General features: G+C 46.3%; 1 protein-coding gene across 2 annotated transcripts in view; it reads right to left on the bottom strand.

Annotated features, from left to right (window-relative positions):
- Window positions 1–955: 955 nt before the first annotated feature.
- The window catches only part of LYPLA2 (lysophospholipase 2), a 47088-nt gene continuing 22178 nt past the window's right edge, over window positions 956–25865 (bottom strand). For both annotated transcript variants that reach the window (XM_030219216.1, XM_030219217.1), the window contains 4 exons: window positions 24232–24305; window positions 20893–20994; window positions 8666–8842; window positions 956–1229 (listed from right to left, as the gene is read on the bottom strand). In XM_030219216.1, coding sequence (XP_030075076.1) covers window positions 1179–1229; window positions 8666–8842; window positions 20893–20994; window positions 24232–24305 — 404 coding nt within the window. In that variant the 3' untranslated portion in view covers window positions 956–1178. The remainder of the gene's footprint in view (window positions 1230–8665; window positions 8843–20892; window positions 20995–24231; window positions 24306–25865) is intronic.

The raw sequence follows: 25865 nt of genomic DNA, 5'->3' as shown, positions 1-25865 counted from the left end.
ATGCTGATTACCACTGGGAATGGCCCCTGCAGTAGGAAATAGAAAAATATTTTCTGCTGCAGGATTCAGCACACAGCAAACACAGAGTTACTGCTGGGTGCATGTTACCCCAGCCATAGTGCTGATTCAGCATGTGCTACCCATGGCTTTGTAAAAGGGCCCATCCCTATGTGATCGTCCAGCTTGTGGAGCTTTTGAAAGAGAGATTTTAGCATTCAAAGTAGATGAGGGCTAATACTGCAGAGGCTCTGCCTTCAATAGCTGACATCTCAGATCTGCTTCCAGCCTAGATACAGAACTCCTGAGGAAAAGTGTCTTGATGTTTATAGCTACACCTAGGCTACATCTTCAGTTATCTATCACCATAATAGCTGGAGTAAGGGGAGAAATCAATCCTAGTTAGTTCATACAGCTGGAAGCATATCAGAGGACAAAACAGCTAAGCCAATGATCAGATTTCTCTAAAGTTTTACTTATGGCTAAGAAATTTACTCAGACAGACACAACCATTTTTTGGTGCATTTAGCACTCAGACCAGTAATGGCTCATGGGTGGTGTTGGTACAACCCCACTTCCAGGCAGAAATTAGAGGCACAAAGGGTCACATACCACCTACTTTCTGTTTCAGGCCTAATGGACAAGGTTACTACTGTGAGAGATATATATAAAATACTTTCGAAGACCTGTTGCATTAAAGTACCAAATGTTTTGACAGGCATGGTTCCCCTTACCAAGGAGCACTATGACAGAGAGATAGATGGTGGTCCTACCTAAAAGTAACAGCTGAAATTACACTCATTGCCTCCGTGCTCACACAAACAGTGAGACAATATAAAAGATTTAAAAAGTCTGAATGCATTAGGACCTTGAGATAATTACATACTGGCCCCAAGTAATGTCCTAAAGAAAATTTAGTGAACTGCTCCAGGAACATCTCCTTTCTCCCCCCCCCCCCCCCCCCCCAATGACGTATGCTTGGCCCCAACTAACTTAAACATCTCCACTGATTGCAGAGAAGACTTCATAGACATACAACAGCATGTACTATATAGTACAGGAAAAGAGAGCGGAGAAGAAACAGTACTGAGGTTTGTTGCCATGGCTTCCTTTTGCAGTTCACAGGTTAAAGTTGAGAGGTGATGACCTTCTCATGTGTGTTACAGTCTGGATAGCTCTAGTTACATTCTGGGCAGCAGTTCTTCTATGAATTCTTTTACTGCCTTCATTTCCTACAATGATACAAATACAGATGTTAGGGAAGAACAAACATGATTAAGAACCCAGAAATAAAATTCATTTAAACTTGAATTTAATATAGAAACAATGGGATGTTTTTCATTGTTACAATAAATGCTGTGGCTTATTCCTTGAATATTAACAGGAGAGGCAGTGTTCCAGGCTGGTGGCTTGATTTAGCGCCTGCGACTGCAGAGGTCCTGAGAAAGCCTTGGTGCATGGCCACCAAGGCCAGGACTGTCATTACAATGAACAGGCTAGGTGGATATAAAATGGGAGCAAAACCCTTGGGCAACACCAGATCTAGGCTCTCGTTCCAAAGAGCAAGTGGATAGTGCCACATCACAAGAAAAAAAGATAACGAGAAATGATGTTTAGAATGTAATTTACCTTTTTCTTACATTACACACTGGTCACAAATGTGCAAAGGACAAGGTAGCTGAGATATGATTAGGGATTTAATTTTGAAATCCTTGTGTGTTTAACCTCCATACTGAGAAATTAGGTGATACCTGGTAATTTGCTTCCTTTAGTCCTACCAGACCAATCCAGAACTTGTGCATTTGTTCTTTGTCTCCATCTGCTGGAGACAAACAACAAAGACTTGTAAGCCCTGACCTATAAGGGCAGCTGGCAGCTTCGTCTTCAATATTTCAGATGTCAAACAATGGCGATGAAGTGTATGCTGCTGTAAGTATAGAGAAGAAACTAAACATGAACAGCAAATTCCAACAATACAGCAGATGGGTGGGGCTCTGGACTGCTCTAGTAGGACTAGAGGAAAGAAAGTTACTAAGTAATCCCTAATTTCTCCTTCCTTGTCATCCTTTCCAAAACCAGTGGGATGTAGTAAAGCGGGCCTTAAGGTAGACTGGATGTAGGTACACAAGCCAACGTTTCCTTTTGGTACTGAAGGCATTACTTTGAATCTTGGAAGGTTCACAGTCAAAGCCTGAACAATTGAAACTACAAACAGATCATTACAGTAGTCTAGTTGGCTCAAAATCAGTCTTGAACTGCCACATTCTGTAGAATTTGTACCTTTTCATCTGGTTTACTCTAAGAAATTTGACTCTCCTCTCTTTGGTAGAAGCCAAAAAACTCCACCGAAACATGCAAGTATACGATAATTCAAAAAGTGTTCTAAAGTAACTGCCAAGTCTTCATATTTTGCTCCCCAAACTTTCAAAAGCTGTGGTCTAGGGTAAGGTAAAATTATGTATAATCATACCTGATAATTTTCTTTCCATTAATCATAGCTGATCAATCCATAGACTGATGGGTTGTGTCCATCTACCAGCAGGTGGAGATAGAGAGCAAACTTTTGCCTCCCTATATGTGGTCATGTGCTGCCGGAAACTCCTCAGTATGTCGATATCAAAGCTCCATCCGCAGGACTCAGCACTTAGAGAATTACACCCACGAAGGGACACTCTGCCCAGCTCACCACCGCCGAAACGGGGGAGGGGAATTAACCCAGCTCATCCCCACACAAGTGGGGGAGGGGAATCCGTCCAGCTCATCCCCGCGGAGCGGGGGAGGGACACCACACCCGCCGATGCAGGGGGATCTGGCTTATCCTGCAACCGCAACCGCGGGAGGAGCTGACTGACCCTAACACCGCCGAAGCGGGAGGGGTACAAAGCTGCCCTACAGCCGCATGAAGCGGGAGGGAGTGCCGGCAGAATTTTAAGTCTCAATCCAGCCCCGTAAAACGGAGGGGAGAGGAATGCAGCAGCTCACTGTAACACAAACTCGTCTTAACTCTTGAAGAATCCAAGTGAAAAAACTTGAACACGAAGTCTTTCTGAAGTAACTGAAGACTAAACTTGAACCTGAAATGCAACCAGAATAAAAACAGTACAGATATCTGGTAGGGGCTATGGATTGATCAGCTATGATTAATGGAAAGAAAATTATCAGGTATGATTATACATAATTTTACCTTCCATATCATCAAGCTGATCAATCCATAGACTGGTGGGATGTACCAAAGCAGTACTCACCCAGGGCGGGACATTGAAATCCCTGACCTCAACACTGAAGCTCCAAACCGGGCCGCCGCCCGTGCAGCCACAGTCAAACGGTAATGCTTGGAGAATGTATGAGCCGAAGCCCAAGTTGCCGCCTTGCATATCTCTTCCAAGGAGACGGATCCGGCCTCTGCCATCGAGGCCGCCTGAGCTCTCGTGGAGTGAGCCTTCAGCTGGATAGGCGGCACCTTCCCCGCGGCCACATAAGCCGCTGCAATGGCTTCCTTGACCCATCTTGCCACTGTAGGCTTAGCAGCCTGCAGACCCTTACGAGGACCTGCAAACAGGACAAACAGATGATCCGATTTCCGGAAATCATTGGTCACTTCCAAGTATCTGATGATGACTCGTCTCACATCCAGATATTTAAGAGCAGAGTACTCCTCTGGGTAGTCCTCCCTATGAAAGGAAGGGAGACAGAGCTGCTGATTCACATGGAAGCGAGAAACAATCTTGGGCAGGAAGGAAGGCACTGTGCGAATAGTCACTCCTGCCTCAGTGAACTGCAGAAAAGGCTCTCGACATGAGAGCGCCTGGAGCTCGGAAACTCTTCTGGCTGAAGTGATAGCCACCAAAAAGACTGCTTTCAACGTCAGGTCTTTCAGAGATGCCCTCGACAAGGGTTCAAAAGGCGGCTTCTGCAATGCTCTTAGTACCAGGTTGAGATTCCACGCAGGCACCACTGAGTGCAGAGGAGGGCGCAGGTGATTAACTCCCTTGAGAAAGCGCACCACATCTGGCTGCGAAGCCAGGGAAGCACCCTTCAGGCGGCCCCTGAAGCAAGCCAGAGCCGCTACCTGGACTTTAAGGGAACTGAGCGACAGGCCTTTCTCCAGACCTTCTTGCAGGAACGCCAACACTGAAGAAATTGGAGCAGTGAAGGGAGAAAGTGAGCCTGCTTCACACCACGCTGCAAAGATACGCCAAACCCTGGCGTAAGCAGTAGAAGTAGAGCGCTTCCTCGCTCTCAGCATAGTGGCGATGACCTTGTCTGAGAAGCCCTTCTTCCTCAGATGCTGCCGCTCAATAGCCAGGCCCGTAAGACCAAAGGGGGGGGATCCTCCATCACCACGGGACCCTGATGTAACAGGCCCTGCTCCACTGGCAGCCGCAGAGGATCGTCGACTGAGAGCCTGATCAAGTCCGCATACCAGGGACGCCTGGGCCAATCCGGACCCACCAGGATTACCCTGCCGGGATGCTTTGCCACCCGGTCTAGCACCCTGCCCAACATGGGCCAGGGCGGGAACACATAGAGGAGCTCTTGTGTCGGCCACTGTTGGAGAAGAGCATCTACTCCCAGGGATCGAGGGTCCCGTCCTCTGCTGAAAAAGCGCGGCACTTGGCAATTGGCCGATGACGCCATCAGATCTAGGCTCGGCCGGCCCCAGCGCTTCGTGATGTCCAAGAACACCTGAGCAGATAGCTGCCACTCTCCGGGCTCCAAGGTATGGCGACTGAGAAAGTCCGCCTTGACATTCATGACTCCTGCAATGTGGGCCGCTGACAGCTGTTCCAGGTTCGCTTCCGCCCACTGGCATAGACTCATAGCCTCCTTGGCTAGAGGGGCGCTCTTGGTACCTCCCTGGCGGTTGACATAGGCCACAGCCGTGGCATTGTCCGACAGGACCCGTACAGGCTTCAACACCAGTACCGGGATGAACTCCAAAAGCGCCAACCGAATGGCTCTGAGTTCCAGGAGGTTGATAGACCACTTTGCCTCTGCAGGAGACCAGAGCCCCTGCGCTGTCCTTCCCAAGCAGTGGGCTCCCCAGCCCGACAACGAGGCGTCCGTCGTGACGACAATCCACTCTGGGGTCACCAGAGGCATTCCCGCAGACAACTTGTCTGTCTGCATCCACCAGCTCAGCGCCTTGCGCACTGCTGGGTCCAAGGGAAGGCGCACAGCATAATCCTCTGACATCGGAGTCCAGCGCTGCAGCAAAGAGTGTTGAAGTGATCTCATATGAGCCCTGTCCCAGGGCACAACTTCCATCGTGGCCGTCATAGAGCCCAACAGCTGCACATAGTCCCAAGCCCGAAGGGGAGAGGCTACTAGGAACTGGTCCACCTGAGCCTGAAGTTTGACAATCCGATTGTCTGGCAGGAACACTCTGCCCACTTGGGTGTCGAATCGAACCCCCAGGTACTCCAGGGACTGAGTCGGGCGCAGCTGGCTCTTCTCCCAGTTGATGATCCATCCCAGGGAGCTCAAAAGAGCAACTACCCGGTCCACAGCTTTGCCGCACTCTGCATAAGAGGGGGCTCGGATCAACCAGTCGTCCAGATAAGGATGGACTTGTACCCCTTCCTTTCGTAGGAAGGCCGCGATGACCACCATTACTTTGGAAAAGGTCCGCGGAGCAGTAGCCAACCCGAAAGGGAGGGCTCTGAACTGGAAGTGTCGTCCCAGGACTGCAAAACACAGAAAGCGTTGATGAGGAGGCCAGATGGGAATATGCAGGTACGCTTCCTTGATGTCCAAGGATGCCAGGAACTCTCCTGCCTTCACTGCCGCTATAACAGAGCGGAGAGTCTCCATGCGAAAGTGCCGCACTTTCAAGGCCCGATTGACCCCTTTGAGGTCGAGGATAGGCCGGACAGAACCTCCTTTCTTTGGTACCACAAAGTAAATGGAGTAACGTCCCTTGCCAAGCTGACTTTCTGGCACCGGAACGACCGTGCCCAGGCGGATCAGATTGTCCAAGGTCTGCTGCACTGCCACAGCTTTGACCGGAGACTTGCAGGGAGAGAGTACAAACCCGTCTTTTAAGGGTCGGCAGAACTCTAGTTTGTAGCCGTCTCTGATGACTTCCAGCACCCACGCGTCTGAAGTTATTGTGGTCCACTCGCCCAGAAACGAGGACAGCCGTCCTCCAATCTGCACTGGGGCGTGGACCAAGACCCCGTCATTGGGTACGAGACCCTGGGGGAGGACCGGAGGGAGCACCTCCGGGACGGCGGTCTCTGCGAAAGGAATGCTGCTTGGGGGAGAAATTCCTCTTGAAGGAAGAGGGGGCAGAGGAACCCGACTTGCCCGGGTGGTACCGACAGGCTTCCTGCAACCGTCCTCTGGAGGTACCGGGACGAGTACTAGCCCGAGCCCTGACCTCTGGTAATTTCTTGCCCTTAGACGTGCCGAGATCGGTCACGATTTTGTCCAGCTCGACCCCAAAGAGCAGCTTGCCTTTAAAAGGCAACCTAGCCAGGCGGGATTTAGAGGCGTGGTCAGCAGACCAATGTTTCAGCCAATGCCACCGCCGCGCAGAGATTGTCTGAGCCATGCCTTTCGCTGAGGCCCTCAAGACATCATACAGCAAGTCTGCCAAATAGGCTAAGCCCGATTCCAGGGCCGGCCAATCAGCCCTCAAGGAATGATCCGAGGGGGAAGCCCGCTGCACCATAGTCAGGCACGCCCTGGCCACATAGGAGCCGCAAACTGAGGCCTGCAAACTTAAAGCAGCCGCCTCAAAGGACGACCTTAAGGCCGCCTCCAATCTTCTGTCTTGGGCGTCCTTTAGGGCCGTGCCACCTTCCACCAGCAACGCCGTTTTCTTAGTCACCGCAATGATTAAAGAATCCACGGTAGGCCACAGATAGGCCTCACGTTCACTCACAGCCAAAGGATAGAGGCGGGACATAGCCCTGGCCACTTTAAGGCTCGCTTCTGGGACATCCCATTGAGCCGAAATTAAGGTGTGCATGGCATCATGCACGTGGAAGGTTCTAGGCGGGCGCTTCGTCCCCAGCATAATGGCAGAGCCAACAGGGGCTGAGGGAGAGACGTCCTCCGGAGAGGAAATCTTCAAAGTGTCCATGGCCTGTAACAACAGGTTGGGCAAATCCTCTGGGCTAAAAAGCCGCGCTGCAGAGGGGTCATCCGCTCCATCCGAGCGGGGATCCGTCTCCTCCAAGGAATCCGCAAAGGACCGTTGGGAGACCTCAGACACCCTGCCCTCATCTGCATCGGAGGAGACAAATTCCTCCAAGGCCTGGGAATCAGCCCGAGGGCGTTTACCTCTGGGAACCTCAACCTCTTTACCAGACGAGGGAGCAGGGGCAGCGTTGTGCATGAGGAAGGCCTGATGCAGCAGCAAAACAAACTCGGGGGAGAAACCCCCCAGACTGTGCACTTCCGCAGCCTGGGCAACAGCCCTAGACGCACTCTCAACCGGCGCTCGCAATAGCGGGGGAGAGACATGCTGCGCATCCAAAATGGCGTCCGGCGCGAAACTCCGCGAAGGAGCCGCGCGGGAAGAACGGCTCTTAACTTTAGCCGCTTCTGTGCCGTCGCCCAAATTAAGGGCGTTCATGGCATTAATGTCTCCAACCTCAAGGGCGGCCCAAGAAGAAGCCATCCGAGCCGCGTGGCCGGCCAAGATGGCGGAGGCGAGGAGCGGGGGATGGGCGTTTATGGCGGGGAAAAACCGCCACGCCGGAGGAAGGACCGGGACATTCATCGGTCACGAAACTGTCACCCAACAAGGGCGAATCAGGCTTTAAGACCCCCGCAACCCCTCTAGAAGCGCTCAAGCGACCCGGGGAGCGACCCTTTGCGCCCTCGCCCTCCGACGCCATATGCCACGAGGAGAAGAATCGGGGAACCCCCTGCCCGCTATAAAAAGGTAAAAATTACCTGCTGTCCGCTCCGAGTTGTAACGACCTGGTGTCCCAGTGAGTAGCTGCAATAGACGCTTAAATAAACGTCGAAATAAACGCCTTTAAGGACGTTCAAAATTTTTTTTTTTTTTTTTTAACGGAGCCAGCGGGAGGGGGGAGAAAAGGAGGGACCTGGCACCACCAGGTTTGCACTTGCTCAAAAGAGCCCTCAACCCCAGGCACTCAACAAAACCTAAAAATTAGGCTTGGAGGCCTAGCCAGAGCTGCTGCTGTGTGTGACCACCACCTGCTGAGATAGAGAACATACTGGGGAGTTTCCGGCAGCACATGACCACATATAGGGAGGCAAAAGTTTGCTCTCTATCTCCACCTGCTGGTAGATGGACACAACCCATCAGTCTATGGATTGATCAGCTTGATGATATGGAAATATAATTTACAGAAGTGCATCCCAGAGACTGAAAATAATCTTCATAATGCTTTAGGTGTTGAAGTTTCTTCATGATTTCAGCTCAAATGGAGTCAAGCCCTACAACCCCCACCACAGCAACTAGCCCAGCCCTCAACAACGATGCTGCTCCTCATGCTTTTTAAAAATATGAACAATTATTTTATTCAACAGATCCAAATAATAATTACATTTCTTATAACTACAGTAAAAGAAAAAAAATCCCTGTGAAATTAGCATGCAGCTTCTTTCCTGCAATGCAATACTACCTCCAAGGAAGAGCAAGAACTGCTAGATTCAAACATATATCCTGGATCCATATACTGACCTGCGGACAGGAGCTGTGCATCATGCCAGGATATGTTTTAAATTGAACTTTTGAAGGATTAACTATAGATTTGAGCTTTTCTGATGTGAGGGCTCCAAATCGAACTGGAATCATGGGGTCCATTTCTCCATGACACTGCAGGATAGGAATGTCCTTATTCATACTACTGCTTGCAGCCTAAAGTTGAAAACAAAGTCTCAGCAGAGATTACAACTGGTACAAAATTGCCTGTATTATCTCAAGAGCTGGTCCTCATTCTGCAGTCTATCAAAAGATCACATTTAAAATGTTTTGTATGATACACAAGCATGTACATCAAAAGGCTTCTTTGTACTTCATATACACAGTATCATCCTGCTCTTTTCATTTGTAGATCCAGTTTCCTCAGGAACTGAAATTATTCAACATCCAGAGTTATGCAAGGCTTGCTTTTAGAAGAAGGCCTTTCAGTAACTTATTGTTTATGCTGTTTTTTTTATTTTAATGTGTTCAATATTGTTATACCTAGTTTATTGATTATACACTTCTTTGTAGCCCAATCTGACCATTTCAATGGAAGATTACCATGCAGATTTCAAAACACCCGCAAAGCAGAGTTAATGGTTTGTCAGGGTTAAGGAAAACACACTGAGTACATAGTTTGTTCTGCACACTTTTTGGAGATAACCATATTCCAGAAAGCTTTTAATTTTGAACAATAAGAGATTGATACTATCATCCCAGTCTTCTTGTCTGTTATCAGCACAGACCTATAAAGGTAGTTGAAGACCACAAGAACTGTAATGGAATGTAATATTATTGAATGCAGAACAATTGATTTTGATTTGAAGTCTTAAGGGACACCACCTTTATAGACTTGGATAAATGAGGGTTCTTTTTGGCAATTATTTCCATAATTCTGAATAACGACTATTTAACTTGCTAAATGAGAGCTTGCTCTCTAGGACCTTGTGGAAGCAAGACACTCCAACAGGCACTTGAATATACAGTGCTTAGAAAGATGATGTACCCTGTAGCACAATTTATACTCAACATGAATCCTAAGAAGAAACAAGATAATGACAGTAAATACTCAAACAAAATGGATACATTTGGATATATCCCAGGAGATTATGCAAGTATGTGGGCGCATAATTTTGAATATAATTAAAGAGCAAGCACATAGTCATATAAAACTGCATAAATTTGGTGTCAGACAGTAGTGGCCGACAAGCCAGTCAGACCCATGTAGAGGGCTAGGAGGCACAGTGGGAACTGGTAGATGTGATTGGTAGAGAGCCAATCAGCCTATTGCATGCTCTTGCTGAGGTCAGTAGAAAAGGAATTGACTCCAGTCACAAGCAAACCAGCACCCTTTACAGTAAAAGGAATTTAAGGAGAAAGAGTGAGTGGTATAGCAACCGTATGTTTGAAGGCATCAGGAACAGTTGCAGTGGAAAGTGATAGATTGAGGAAATGACAGATAGAACGGATGGTAGAAGAAGAAACAGAGCTGACTAAATGGATGGGGTTGGGTGGGAATGGCATCAGAGAAACAGGCCGTGAGCTTAGAAGAGGAGAGATGATGTGCAGTTTCCTCTTCTGTGATCAGTCTAGATATCCATTATACCTCCATTCAGGATATCTAGACTGCCCCAACTTGACATTTCGTCCTTTAGATTGTAAGCTCCTTTGAGCAGGGACTATCCTTCTTTGTTAAACTGTACAGCGCTGCGTAACCCTAGTAGCGCTTTAGAAATATTAAGTAGTAGTAGTAGTGATCTTAGAAAAGGAAGAAAGAGTTGAAGGAAGGTTACTAGAATGAAGTGGAGGGAAGGCAAGATGGAGGTGTCCTGGTGGAGAACTGAATATTAACCATGTGAACCTGGTCACGGAAGTACTCAGCCATAGTCTTGGCAGAAACCAAAAGGAAGGGTTGGAAATGGAGGAACATTGAAAAGGGAGATCAGTGTGGCAACGAGACTAAAAGCTGGAGCAAAAGAATGTCAAATGGCTATAGTGGTCTTATTTGGCAAGTGAAGAGCAAATTGAAGGATGGTCAGCAAGAAAGTGCATGAAATCAGCAATGACAGAATTTTAGCAAAGCAGGCACAAGAATGTAGTTTGTGGATTCTGGAGGTCAACCAAGGCCGATGTTTGGTACACCTTCCAAGCATGAGGCGTGAGAGTAAGAACATAAGCATTGCCATTCTGGGACAGACCCAAATTTCCAATAGTGGCCTATCCAGGTCCAAGTACCTGGCAAGATCCCAAAAGAGTAAAACAGATTTTTGTTGCTTATCCAGGGAATAAGCATTGGATTTTCCCAGGTCCATCTTAATACTGGCTTTATGGACTTCTTTTAGGAAATGGTCCAAACCTTTTTTTTTTTTTTTTTTTAAATCCTGCTTTAAAAAACAAACAAACAAACAAATAACCCTGCTTTTACCACATTCTCTGGCAACAAATTCCAGAGTTTAATTATGTGTTAAGTAAAGAAATATTTTCTCCCATTTGTTTTAAATTTCCTACTTAGTAGCTTCATTGCATGCCCTCGAGTCCATGTATTTTTGCAAAGAGTAAGCAAGTGATTCACGCCTACCCATTCCACTCCACTCAGTACCACGTAGACCTCTTATCATATTTCTTCTCCAAGTTGAAGAGCCCTAGTCTCTTTAACCTTTCCTCATAGGGAAGTTGTCCCATCCTCTACCATCGTCGTTGTCCTTCTCAGCACCTTTTCTAATTAAGCTCTTTTCTGTGATGCAATGACCAGAATTGCACACAATATTCGAGGTGAGGTCACACCATGGAGCAATACAAAGACATAATATTCTTTGTTTTATTCTCCATTTCTTTCCAAATAATTACTAACATTCTATTTGCTTTCTTAGCTGCCACTGCACACTGAGCAGAGGGTTTTATCCTGTCATCAACAATGACACCTAGATCCTTTTCCTGTTTGGTGACTCCTGAAGTGGAACCTTGAATCACATTGCTATAGTTTGGGTTCCTCTTTCCTACATGCATCACTTTGCACTTGTTCAAACATGGATGCCCAATTTCCCAGACTCATAAGATGTCATAAGGATCCAGAGCAGGAGAGTATTATTGGAAGAAACAGCCTCATTGATGAGCTGGATGGTATAGTGGATGACAGGAAAGATGAAATACTGGTACAGAGAGTGCAAGGGTCAATAGACTGAGGTGAGCAGGGGATAGTGGAACATAGCTGGAGACTGAATGAGATTAAAGTAAGAAATGCAGAGTAGTAAGAGTCAGAGGGGTAATTAACATTCATGCTAAAGTCCAAGAATGAGGGAATGATGGTTTGAAAAAGAAGGAAAGTCAGGCGTCAAGGTCAATGAAAAAGGGAGGCTTAGCTACCCAGAAAGGCACGGAGTGAATAGGCAGATGGAGTGGACTTCAAAAGAAAAGCAGCAAGTGGAAGTAGAGGCTGGAACCTACAAGGAGGGGAGAGTAGCAGCCCAACACCACTGCCTTGGTCATCTGGACTAGATGTTGCTAACCCTTATTCACTTGTTCAGAACCCTTATTTTATCATCCTCACTTTAATATTCCCTTATCTCTTGTTTGTCCTGTTTGTCCTAATTAGATTGTAAGCTCTGTCGAACAGGGACTGTCTCTTCATGTTCAAGTGTACAGCGCTGCGTACGTCTAGTAGCACTATAGAAATGATAAGTAGTAGTAGTAGATGATGTATGAGAGAATAGGTAACCTTCATGACAGAGGACAGCGACTAAAGCAGAGTCTTCACGGAAAAGCCAAGAAGATGGAGAATATGAGAGAGAACGACATCACAAATGTAAACAAGGTTCTTGGAAACAGAGCAGACATTTCGCAAGGCACATGAAAAACAGAGTGGAAGAGAAATAAGATTGGACAGGTTGTGGTTTGACCTGAACACATTGGGTGAGAGTTGATTTGGAGGACTAGGATTAGAATCAATATCCCTAGCAGCGAGGAGTAAGAGGACACATGGTGACCGTGACAAAGACAAGATGTGCTCAGACAGAATGGAGATGGCTGAGTGAAAGGAAGAAACTGTTGAAGCTCAAGAGCTGAGAAGGCAGAAGACAAAATGGCTAATGAGATGATGAAAGCAGAAAATGGGATTGTGGTCTTGAGATGGGGAATAAAACTGGGAAGAATTAGTATCAGGAAGAGACAGCATGTAATGAAGTCATAGGAAATAGAAAGTGAAGGGAAAATGCAAATGTATGGAGCTATACAGCACAAGTGCCACCTGGTAGGCAGACAGAAGGAGCATAGGATAACGAAAGTCTGGGAGGAATATGCAGATGGATTGCAAAACCCTTCAGGACAACCTACACATTTGTACACTCTCTCTACCACAGTCCACCGTTTGCAACCTCCCCTCCTCTCTTATTCATTCTATCTATTCCCACTCAAACTTATCGAACCTAATTGCTGACCCTCAAAAAGACCTAACCTCATGCCACACAATCAACAGCACAGCTAACTAGTCACCCACCCATTCAACACACTGCAATTAGTGATTCGCTATCCATATAGCGACACCCTCAGAAACCTACCACAATACACACTGCACACACGCAGTCACATAACTCAGTTACACCTTGCTGCACACATGCAAATACAGACACACTGTAGACATCTCTCATGCTCATTCCCCTATTTCCAACCTAACCTCCACTCACGCATGTCAGCCACACCCACTCCCAAAATGTTAATGTGTGTACTTGATTTTAGAGAAATTCACCTAAGTAACCTGAGGCATCTTATTCCAGGAATATGTGTTTTCATAATAATAGTAAAACACCAGGATCTATTTGTAAGCAAGTTTTACACTATTATTTAATCTATCACTTATGCACTGAAAAAAATCTGAAATGTAAAATTTTGATCTTTGTGGCACATAATTCCCTGGGGTGCATTTGATTTATTCAACAATAAATACGGTAACAGTCTGTGAAAATGTGAACACCATTTCAGCAGCAATCCTATATTGCACTTGAGGAATTTTGGCCCATTCTTCAATTCTGACATTTGATGCTTCTTCCATGAACAGCTCAGTTCACTCGCTAGTTCACCTCAGGCAGTGGCGTAACCAGACATGACATTTTGGGTGGGCCCAGAGCTAATATGGGTGGGCACCATGGGGTTGATCTGGCTATAATGGGCGACATAGCCAGTTAGGAGCTATGTGCTAGCCGCAAATATTTAGTGGGGATTACTGGCTATCTTCCGCTGAATATTTGCGGTTAGCCAATTAAATGATATTAAGTGGTCAGTGGATGTTGCTGACTGGTTAAATAGCACTGAATATTGGGGAGTATGTATATATAAATTGGGGGGGGGGGTGGTATGTATATATAAAGGAGAAGTTAGACCTCATCTGCTAATTTGCTTTCCTTTAGTCCCTCCGGACCAGCCCAGGATTGGACTGATGGGTTGTGCACACCTACCAGCAGGTGGAGACTGAGAAAAAACTCTGACTCTAGAGAGCCAATAAGAGCCCTGGTCATGTGACCCTAGCCTCAGTATTTGAATAACACAGCACAAAGGAAAAGAAGGACCTACAGTGGTGGAAATAAGTATTTGATCCCTTGCTGATTTTGTAAGTTTGCCCACTGACAAAGACATGAGCAGCCCATAATTGAAGGGTAGGTTATTGGTAACAGTGAGAGATAGCACATCACAAATTAAATCCGGAAAATCACATTGTGGAAAGTATATGAATTTATTTGCATTCTGCAGAGGGAAATAAGTATTTGATCCCCCACCAACCAGTAAGAGATCTGGCCCCTACAGACCAGGTAGATGCTCCAAATCAACTCGTTACCTGCATGACAGTCAGCTGTCGGCAATGGTCACCTGTATGAAAGACACCTGTCCACAGACTCAGTGAATCAGTCAGACTCTAACCTCTACAAAATGGCCAAGAGCAAGGAGCTGTCTAAGGATGTCAGGGACAAGATCATACACCTGCACAAGGCTGGAATGGGCTACAAAACCATCAGTAAGACGCTGGGCGAGAAGGAGACAACTGTTGGTGCCATAGTAAGAAAATGGAAGAAGTACAAAATGACTGTCAATCGACAAGATCTGGGGCTCCAACCAAATCTCACCTCGTGGGGTATCCTTGATCATGAGGAAGGTTAGAAATCAGCCTACAACTACAAGGGGGGAACTTGTCAATGATCTCAAGGCAGCTGGGACCACTGTCACCACGAAACCATTGGTAACACATTACGACATAACGGATTGCAATCCTGCAGTGCCCGCAAGGTCCCCTGCTCCGGAAGGCACATGTGACGGCCCGTCTGAAGTTTGCCAGTGAACACCTGGATGATGCCGAGAGTGATTGGGAGAAGGTGCTGTGGTCAGATGAGACAAAAATTGAGCTCTTTGGCATGAACTCAACTCGCCGTGTTTGGAGGAAGAGAAATGCTGCCTATGACCCAAAGAACACCGTCCCCACTGTCAAGCATGGAGGTGGAAATGTTATGTTTTGGGGGTGTTTCTCTGCTAAGGGCACAGGACTACTTCACCGCATCAATGGGAGAATGGATGGGGCCATGTACCGTACAATTCTGAGTGACAACCTCCTTCCCTCCGCCAGGGCCTTAAAAATGGGTCGTGGCTGGGTCTTCCAGCACGACAATGACCCAAAACATACAGCCAAGGCAACAAAGGAGTGCTCAGGAAGAAGCACATTAGGGTCATGGAGTGGCCTAGCCAGTCACCAGACCTTAATCCCATTGAAAACTTATGGAGGGAGCTGAAGCTGCGAGTTGCCAAGCGACAGCCCAGAACTCTTAATGATTTAGAGATGATCTGCAAAGAGGAGTGGACCAAAATTCCTCCTGACATGTGTGCAAACCTCATCATCAACTACAGAAGACGTCTGACCGCTGTGCTTGCCAACAAGGGTTTTGCCACCAAGTATTAGGTCTTGTTTGCCAGAGGGATTAAATACTTATTTCCCTCTGCAGAATGCAAATAAATTCATATACTTTCCACAATGTGATTTTCCGGATTTAATTTGTGATGTGCTATCTCTCACTGTTACCAATAACCTACCCTTCAATTATGGGCTGCTCATGTCTTTGTCAGTGGGCAAACTTACAAAATCAGCAAGGGATCAAATACTTATTTCCACCACTGTATATTCTGTGCCATGAGAAATTCAAGCAGCCAGAAAGCACAAGAGAAACGTGCTTAAACTACGGCTTAGCCGTGACACTGGGCTCACCAACAACTCGGTTCAGAGCTGCGGCATGGCCAATTATGTACAGATCTATGCATTTCTTTAACTGTTCAACTTGCATAACATTATGAACTGTTTAACCATTTAACTTGCAGAACATTATGTATTTCTTTTAACTGTCTAACTTGCAGAACAGCTCTGTAGACGACAGATGAATATCTGTACACAGCAATGTTGAACATCGACTGAAAAAATAGAACACGGGAGGGGCCTGGGCTGGTCCGGAGGGACTAAAGGAAAGCAAATTAGCAGGCAAGGTCTAATTTCTCCTTCCTTAGCATCCCTCAGGACCGGCCCAGGATTGGACTGATGGGACGTAACAAAGCAGTAGTCCTAAGGGAGGGACCCCAGCAAGCCCGCTGTGAGTACTCGTGAAGCAAAGATCACCTCCTGACGACACTGAACATCCAGCCTGTAATGCTTAGAGAAAGAATGGAGAGAAGACCAAGTCACCGCCTTACAGATCTCCGCTGGAGGCACCAAGAAGCACTCCGCCCACGAGTCTGCCTAGCCCCGCGTAGAATGAGCTTTAAGCGCCTCAGGAACTGGTCTGCCCGCCAAGAGATAAGCTGACGCTATCATCTCCTTGATCCACCGAGACAACGTGGGTTTAGAAGATGACAAGCCCTTGCGGCGACCAGCAAAAAGAAGAAAAAGACGGTCCGAGCGACGGAAGTCCTCAGTAACTGCGAGATATTGCTTAAGAACTCTCTTAACATCCAGAGTACGCAACTTCTGCTGCTCCTGCGTTCCAGAGGCCGATCCCAGAACAGGAAGAAAAACCGACTGGGACATATGAAAACAAGATAGTACCTTAGGCAAAAAAGAAGGAACTGGCTGAAGGACCACTCGCTCTTTAGAAAATTGCAGAAATGGAGATCTACAGGAAAAAGCTTGCAACTCCGAGACTCTTCTAGCTGACGCAATAGCCACCAAAAACACTGTCTCTTAAGCGTCAAATCCTTCAGAGAACATGCTTGTAATGGCTCAAAGGGAGGCTTCAGGAGTTGAAAGAACCAGATTAAGGTCCCAAGATGGAAAGACCGGTCTGACTGGTGGACGAAGAAGGCTAACCCCCTTCAAAAAACGGGCTACATCGGGAAGACTAGTCAAAGACTTACCCCGAATCCTACCTCTGAAACAGGAAAGAGCTGCTGCCTGCACCTTCAGAGAAGAAAGAGACAGCCATTTATCAAAACCTCACTGTAGAAAATCTAGCATCTGAGCCACAGACGCCCAAAAAGGGACAATGCCCGCATCTGCACACCAAGCCTCAAAAATTCTCCATGTGCGAATATAGTTTAGAGAAGTGGAGCGCCGAAGAGACCGAAGCATGGTGGAAATCACTGGCGCTGAAAAACCCCGCTTAGCTAAACGGGCTCGTTCAAAGCCGTAAGACAAAATCGAGCTGGGTCTGGATGTGGAACTGGCCCTTGTACCAGCAAAGCCTTGTGCACCGGAAGACGAGGAGGAGACCCAACAGACAGACGTTGTAGATCCGCGTACCAAGGACGCCGAGGCCAGTCTGGTGCCACCAAAATTACCGGCCCCCCGTGCTCCTCGATCCTCTGCAGGAGACAACCTATTAGCGGCCATGGAGGAAACGCGTAAAGAAGGCCGGAGGGCCACTGCTGCAAGAGGGTGTCTACCCCTGCCGCTCTTGCTTCTCTTCGGCGACTGAAGCGAGGAACTTTGGACTTGAGACTGGAGGCGAAAAGATCTAGGACTGGAGGACCCCAGCGCTCTACTATCAACTGAAACGCACAATCGCTGAGAGCCCATTCTCCGGGATCGAGAGTGTGGCGACTTAGAAAGTCTGCTTGAACGTTGTCAACTCCTGCTACATGCGAGGCTGAGATGGCCGTGAGGTGAATCTCCGCACACGCGAGAAGACTCTCCGCTTCTCGACACAGGAGACGGCACCTCGTTCCTCCCTGGCGGTTGATGTAGGCCACTGCCGAGGCGTTGTCCAAGAGAACTCGCACCGCTTTGCCCACCAGAAGAGAACCGAAGTGCTGCAGAGCTAACCGAATCGCCCTGGTCTCCACGAAGTTGATGGATTGAGCTGCTTCCAGCGGAGATCAGAGACCCTGAGTCCACTTGTCTAGGCAATGAGCTTCCCAGCCTCGGAGACTGGCATCTGTCGTTAATGGTATCTACCGAGGAGGCTCCAATGGCATCCCTACAGTGAGATTCTTCATCCGTAGCCACCAAAATAGAGAGATTCGTTCCCGATTGCGCAGAAACAACTTCATCAGAAGGGAATCTGTTTGAGCAGACCACCGGGACAGAAGAGACCACTGAAGAGACCTCATGTGAGCCCTGGCCCAGGGAACTACCTCTATCGTGGCTGCCATGGACCCGAGAACCTGAAGATAATCTCGAGCACAAAGTACCTTTCGATGCATCAAATTCAGTATTTCAGACCGGAGCTTTAGAATCCTGCCCTGCGGAAGAAAGACTCGACCCCTCGCAGTATCGAAGGAGGGGAAAGAGAGTAGGCTTGACTGGGGGGGTGGGAAATGCCGTACTTCTAGCATCTGCTCCTGCTGCTTCCACTCTGCAGCAAAATCGGCCCAGGAAGTTGTTTATTTGGAGCTCTGGCGCTGCTTATTTTTAACTAAGCTTCTGCCCTCCCCCTAGTGCTGTGCCATGCTGCTGGAGAAATATGGACACTCATCAGCCCCAGACACTGAACCCGGCGTCTGGGGCTGATGAGTGTCCAAATTTCTTCAACGGCATGGCATAGCATAAGGAGAGGGGGGCGGCTGCTAAGTTTAAAAAAGCAGTGCCGGAACTCCAAACAAATAACTTCCCGGGCCGATTTTGCTGCATTTCTCCAGCGGCACAGCAGAGGAGAGAGGAGGAGGGAGCAGCAGCTAAGTTTTTAAAAAAGCAGCGCCGGAGCTCCAAAACTTCCCGGGCTAATTTTGCTGCAGAGCAGGAGCGGTGCCTTACCCTTACGGGGGTGTCTGGGACTAATGAGTGCCCATATTTGGAAAAACAAAATATGAAAGTGCAAAACCCCTAAGAGAGAAGTTACATTGACTCCCTCTTAAAGAACGTATCACGTTCAAGATTTGCACGATAGTTCATAAAATCATTTACGGAGACGCCCCATCATACATGCACGACCTAGTGGACCTCCCACCCAGAAATGCCAAAAGATCTGCCCGTACATTTCTTCATTTACACTTCCCCAGTTGCAAGGGATTAAAATACAAACTAATACATGCGTCCAGCTTTTCTTACATGAGCTCGCAGTTGTGGAATACACTACCAAAATACTTAAAAACAATTAATGAAATAACCAACTTTCGCAAATCGTTAAAAACCTCTCTCTTCACTAGAGCTTACCATGAGAATCCATAACTAACCACAACATACCACCACGACTCCTTGACTATGAACTGTCTCCTTTCTATAACTGTTTGATTATATTGACATGTGAACCTTGTTATTCTTAACATCTTTGTAATACCAATTGTATTTTGTACCCTGAAATGGCAATGCCATTACAGGTATTTGTAAGCCACATTGAGCCTGCAAAAAGGTGGGAAAATGTGGGATACAAGTGCAATAAATAAATAAATATTTCATCAGCGGCATGGCATGGCACAGCACAGGGAGGTGGAGGTGGGAGCTAAGTTTGAAAAAGCAGCACCAGAGTTCTGTTGCACGGGGGCAGGAGCAGAGAGGCTAGACGTGCTGCATGCACTAGAACAGCAGCCTCCATGGGGAACTTTAAGCAGAGCAGACTTGGCATAGTTAAGTTTGTAGTGAAGGGTCCTCCCCTTCCGAATCCCACTTCACGGCAGCCCAAACAGCAGCAAAAAAGTAGTTCTATGGCTGTGCGTGTGTGCAGGGTAACCAGTTTATAAAGCACCTGATTGGTGCAGAGGCTGAGACAGGGTGGGCCTGAGCTGAGATTGGGTGGGCATAGCTATGCCCCTGACCTCAGGCTACGGTTACAAAACCATTTCTAAATATCTGAAGCTCAGTCAACAAATAGAAAATGTGGAAGACTACATTAACCAGGAGCAGTCATCCTGCTAAGATCACCCAAACAGCAAAGTGGAAAATTATCCACAAAGAGCCCCATACTAACAGCTAAACATCTACACGCTTCCCTTGGTGCTGCTGACCATCAACCAACCATCAGAAAAAAAACAAATAGAAGGGGGGTCTTGGAAGAATAGCTGAGAGGAAACTGCTGCCTGCCTCCCTCAAGTTTATCAAAGAGCATTTGGTTGACCTAAAAGACTTCTGGACAGATGAGTCAAACTTTTTTGGTCACAACAGTTTACTTGGCAAAATGAAATGCTACCTTCCAAAGCACAAGCATCATCCCGATGATCAAACAAGCTGGTTGGGGTATCATGGCGTGGGCTGCTTTGCTGTATCAGGACCTGGACTGCTTGCCAATGTTTACAAAGAAGGATTCCTGGTTCAATTAACCAGAGAAGTCTAAAGGAGAATGTCAGACCTCTGGAAGCTGAGCTGAAAACGGGTCATGCAGCAAGACAATTAGATTAATTGGAATCAATTAATAGATTAATTGGAAAATTTAACAATGGCTAAAGGAGGTACTTCATGCTTTGGATTGGCCAAGTCAGTCATCATCTACTGAATTGTGGCAAAAACCTGAAAATAAGCAGAAAACCCTCCCTCAAATGCCACAGAGCTGAAATAGTTCTGTATGAAGAATGGGCCAAAATTCGGATAATGTGAGAAGTGAATCAGTTACAAGCAACATTTCCTTGAAGTTACTGCTATGTCGTAATACCCATTACCAAATCATTGTGTGGAATAATCAAAAATATGCTTATTCAGTGGTCTCTAATATTCACAGTTTATAATTACACCTTATCCTGAACCTCCACCTGGGCTCTCTTCTGACCATCATATTCATATAGCTTTGCATGAAATGATGAAGAAAACTTTTTATGACATGTAGTAACGAACTACGTACCTGAGGAAATGTTCTATGGAGTGGAAGCCAACAGCTCAGAGCTAGAATTCCAGCCAGTTTGTGTTGACAAGTGAGAGCTGTGTACATAGAGAGTGCACCACCCTGCAATATATCACAAAGAAAACAGATATTAACTGCAAGTACACAGTAGGGCTTAGAAAGCAGCTAGAAACTGTCCAAAGAAATACTGTACTGTAAGAAAGGCAAGAATGAGGAAACAGTTCCTTTCTCATTACTGAATACAACCGTTAGCTGCACCGAGAAAGAAACTGTTCCCCCATTCACAGCTTGCATAAAAAAGTTCTTATCCTATATTTTCTTAAGCTATATTTCTATCTAGGCTTCTATACCACCTTCCTTCACCTAAGGATGTTAACATATGAAAGCAGTACTATCTGTGCTTGCACCATCTCCACTAGAAGGCTCCCTCACATCCAGATCTTTCTGTAAAAAAAAAAAAATCTCAATATGTTATGTGGGAGGTAGCCACTTCTGGTATTTTGGGAAGTTTTCTTCCTCAAAACCACAAGCCTCTAACCTACAATCCTTTTACATTGAAAAACACTAGGCTTCTTCCTTTAATTAGATTGTAAGCTCTGTTGAGCAGGGACTTTCTCTTCATGTTCAAGTGTACAGCGCTGCATACATCTAGTAGCGCTATAGAAATGATAAGTAGTAGTAGTAGAATATAAAATCATAAGAACAGCCAAACTATGAATCAAAAGTCAATCTGGTCCAAAATCCTGGGAAGCTTCCTGTAAGTGCATAAGAAATATGGTATGTGCAATTTTGTCTGGGCCTGTTACATTCTTCCAGTCTGTAGTGTTCACAGAACCCAGGGAGACAACTCTGCCTATTATGTATCTGTTAATCACTGCACAATCTACCTGTATCTGCCACAAGACACTGGAGATGGTAAGTATTACTGGTTTAAACAGTGCCAGACAACCATTTAGCTAGAGATGGCATCATCTAGAGCACAAGCTTCTTGGGGGCAGCAAAGAACAGATGCAACCAAAGCAAAATAATAGGTCCTGACAGCACCACTAAGACACAGAACTATCAGCAGTTACTTCTATCTGTAGGGAGGGGGCAGCAAAGAGCAGCTACAGCCAAAGCAAAATAATAGATCCTGACAGCCCCACTGACACAGAACTATCAGCAGTTACTTCTAACTATAACATAGTAGATGACGGCAGAAAAAGACCTGCACGGTCCATCCAGTCTGCCCAACAAGATAACTCATATGTGCTACTTTTTGTGTATACCCTACTTTGATTTGTACCTGTGCTCTTCAGGGCACAGACCGTATAAGTCTGCCCAGCACTATCCCCGCCTCCCAACCACCAGCCCCGCCTCCCAACCACTGGCTCTGGCACAGACCGTATAAGTCTGCCCAGCTCTATCTTCGCCTCCCAACCACCAGCCCCGCCTCCCAACCACCGGCTGTGGCACAGACCGTACAAGTCTGCCCAGCACTATCCCCGCCTCCCAACGACCAGTCCCGCTTCCCACCACCGGCTCTGGCACAGACCGTATAAGTCTTCCAAGCACTATCCCCGCCTCCCTACCACCAGCCCCGCCTCCCGATCTTGAATAAGCTCCTGAGGATCCATTCCTTCGGCACAGGATTCCTTTATGCTTATCCCACGCATGTTTGAATTCCGTTACCGTTTTCATTTCCACCACCTCCCGCGGGAGGGCATTCCAAGCATCCACTACTCTCTCCGTGAAAAAATACTTCCTGACATTTTTCTTGAGTCTGCCCCCCTTCAATCTCATTTCATGTCCTCTCGTTCTACCATCTTCCCATCTCCGGAAAAGGTTCGTTTGCGGATTAATACCATTCAAATATTTGAACGTCTGTATCATATCACCCCTGTTTCTCCTTTCCTCTAGGGTATACATGTTTAGTTCAGCAAGTCTCTCCTCACATGTCTTGTAACGCAAATCCCATACCATTCTCGTAGCTTTTCTTTGCACCGCTTCAATTCTTTTTACATCCTTAACAAGATACGGCCTCCAAAACTGAACACAATACTCCAGGTGGGGCCTCACCAACGACTTATACAGGGGCATCAACACCCCCTTTCTTCTGCTGGTGGCCTAGTGGTTAGGGTGGTGGACTTTGGTCCTGAGGAACTGAGTTCAATTCCCGGCACAGGCAGCTCCTTGTGACTCTGGGCAAGTCACTTAACCCTCCATTGCCTCAGGTACAAATAAGTACCTGTATATAATATGTAAGCAGGATTGAACCTGCTATGAGTGGGAAAGCGCGGGGTACAAATGTAAGAAAAATAAAAATAAAATAAAAAAATATGCGGGCCCGACCGATATTCAACCAAGACCCACCTGAGAGTTACATGGGCCACAGCTGAATATCAGGCCAGAAAATGCATTTTTTTTAAACAATCTGAGCTTCTCTGAGCTTTTTCCAACCTCCCCAAAGCCCCCTCCCCCAGTCCACGGACAGCAAGAAGGCCTTCCTCACATAACACCCACCCAATCCCCTGGACCTACCTCTATCTGTGGTGGTCCAGCGGCGGTCATTGGGGGCAGCAGCGCAGCATTTGCTCCTGCCCCCAACAACCCCCACTGGATCACCACAGATAAGAGGTAGGCCCAGGGGGTCTACCTGAATGATTGGGGAATTGGGTGAGGGGCCTTCTTGCTATCTGTTGGCTGGAAAGAGCTCAGAGGGGCTCAAATTGTTAAAAAACAAAAAAATATTATGCGGGTGCCATCCCAATATTCAATGCCAGAACCCACATCACTCAGTGGCCTAATTTAGGACAGGGTATGAGGTTTCTTAAATTAGGCTGCTTAGCTATGCGGGTAACAGCCCTGAATATTGCCAGCAGCCACATAACCGGGCTCCTCACTAAAGCCACCCCCTGTCCCGCCCACTTTTTGTGAGTGCTCAGAGGCGATATGCAGTGGCACTGCCCGGTTAAAGTGATGCTGAATGTCGGAGGTTAGGCAGCCCCAGGGGATTTAAGTGGGCAGGAGCCTCTCCTGCCTGTTTAAAGAGCTTTGAATAAAAGCCCACTTATGTCTGTTTTACCTAATCCCTTTCCCCACACTTCAAATCTCTTCTCTGTGCAACTAGTCAGGCCTGAAGTAATGCCTTAAAGAAAATTATAGCAGAAGATCAGAGAAACTAAACTTCAAATTCAATTTTTTCCCAGATTTTTCTAATCCTCAGAACTTAATGAGGAATTAATTTGATTTAACCCTTGCTCAACTATATTATTCCTCTGAATACAGAGAACTCTCAAACATCTCCTACCTCTAAGCATTTAAGTTCTATTTACAGCATTTTGTGCAGAATTTTCTCACCTGTGAAAATCCTCCCAAAATAATCCTATTGGCAGGGATTCCATTCTTCACTTCATGCTCAATAACAGCCTTAACTGAGAACAAGAAAAAAACAAATACCAAAGGAACAGGGTCAGAAAAGGAATTTAAAATTACAAGGGTACTTTTAACAAAGCTATTTCTACAGATTATACAGTGCTTTACTTGTGGAAATGGGTTTTTATAAACAGTATAATTAAGTGCAAATAGTCTGCTTTCACCTAACTTTTACCTGCTGTTTCAGGAGACATTTCAGAGCATGGGCTCAGGTAAGAAGTAGCAATTATGCACAATTTTGAAAATTCAAAAGTAGACATGTATTTCTGCAAAATGTTTATCAAACAATCCAGATATGTAGAAAGTAAGGTGTCTCAATAATACAAATGAAACTTCAAATAAAATAACGTCAAAAGAAATTGCACACACCTGCAATCCGAACAATTCCCCAAATCATGTGATCACAGTACATAATCTTTTTATCCAGGCAAGTACACATTTTAGGCTTTTGTTTCTATTGCAGCACATCTGCAAAGCTTGCTGTATGAAGCAGTTGTGACAAGTTTTTCAGCAGGACCAGGAACTGCATCAATGCCCCCTAGATTTACTGAACAAGGCTACATCACATGTGTTGTATTTTTTATGCAGCGGAGTCTATTTAGTATTAATCCATGCCAGTGCATTAACACTTATACATCTAGCCTACAGTTTTTTTGGTTTTATAAGTTTTCAAAGCCTTATTGAAAAAAAGATACAAGCACTACAAAGACAAGATCAATATAACAAACAATAATAAAGTCAACAGCCCCCTCCTCATCAGCTACATCACCTAAACCCCTCTCCTAGGAGTGCAGCACAAACAGTTAAGATTGAGATCCCAGAGTTGAAGTGGATCTCCATGTTCCATAAACTTGCCAAACTTTAGAAAAAGCAGCTAAACACCTACACCTCATTGCAGTCAATTTAGACACTGGAAAAACAAAATCCATTTTTGGAGAACACAAGACCAACGTTTCCTCAAAGGAGTGGCCTGGTATGTGCAAACTTATTTTTGTGTGTTAGCAGCAAGTTTTTGTGAGCAACCATATAAAATCTGTGAGCGATGCTCTTAAAATGTATGAGCAATTACTCATGTGCTGCGCTTAGAGGGAACATTGCTCGAGACACAGATGGCATCGATTGTTGTTTCCAGGGTCAACATCTGTATTGTCAGCTTGTGGTGCTTCACTGTAACCTCCAAAGGCTTAAGAGGCAGTACTATCTGCCCGTTGAGGATAGGGTTTTTGTAATATTTGTTGGACTAATTCTAATATAGAGATCCAATAAATCTGAGCCTTCTGGGAAGTCCACCAGAAATGATAACATGTGCCCCGACTGTCATAGTTCCTCCAACACCGATCAGATGCTTGACGATATATCTTGAGCAGCCATTCAGGGGTATAAAACCAGTGATAAAAAATGTTACAAGCATTTTCAACAAGATTACTAGCTAGAGAAACTTTAAAAGTGGTATTTAAAGCCCTTCTCCCAACAGTCTGAGGAATAGGTACGATTACGGTCAGCTCCCCTCTTAGTGGAGGGAGAGGTGGTGAGGTAGAGAAAGCAAGGTTTATCTTTTC

This window comes from Microcaecilia unicolor, chromosome 11 (genome assembly GCF_901765095.1).
Source record: "Microcaecilia unicolor chromosome 11, aMicUni1.1, whole genome shotgun sequence".
Classification (NCBI taxonomy): Eukaryota; Metazoa; Chordata; class Amphibia; order Gymnophiona; family Siphonopidae; genus Microcaecilia; species Microcaecilia unicolor.
This window is presented reverse-complemented; position numbering and strand designations above follow the sequence as displayed.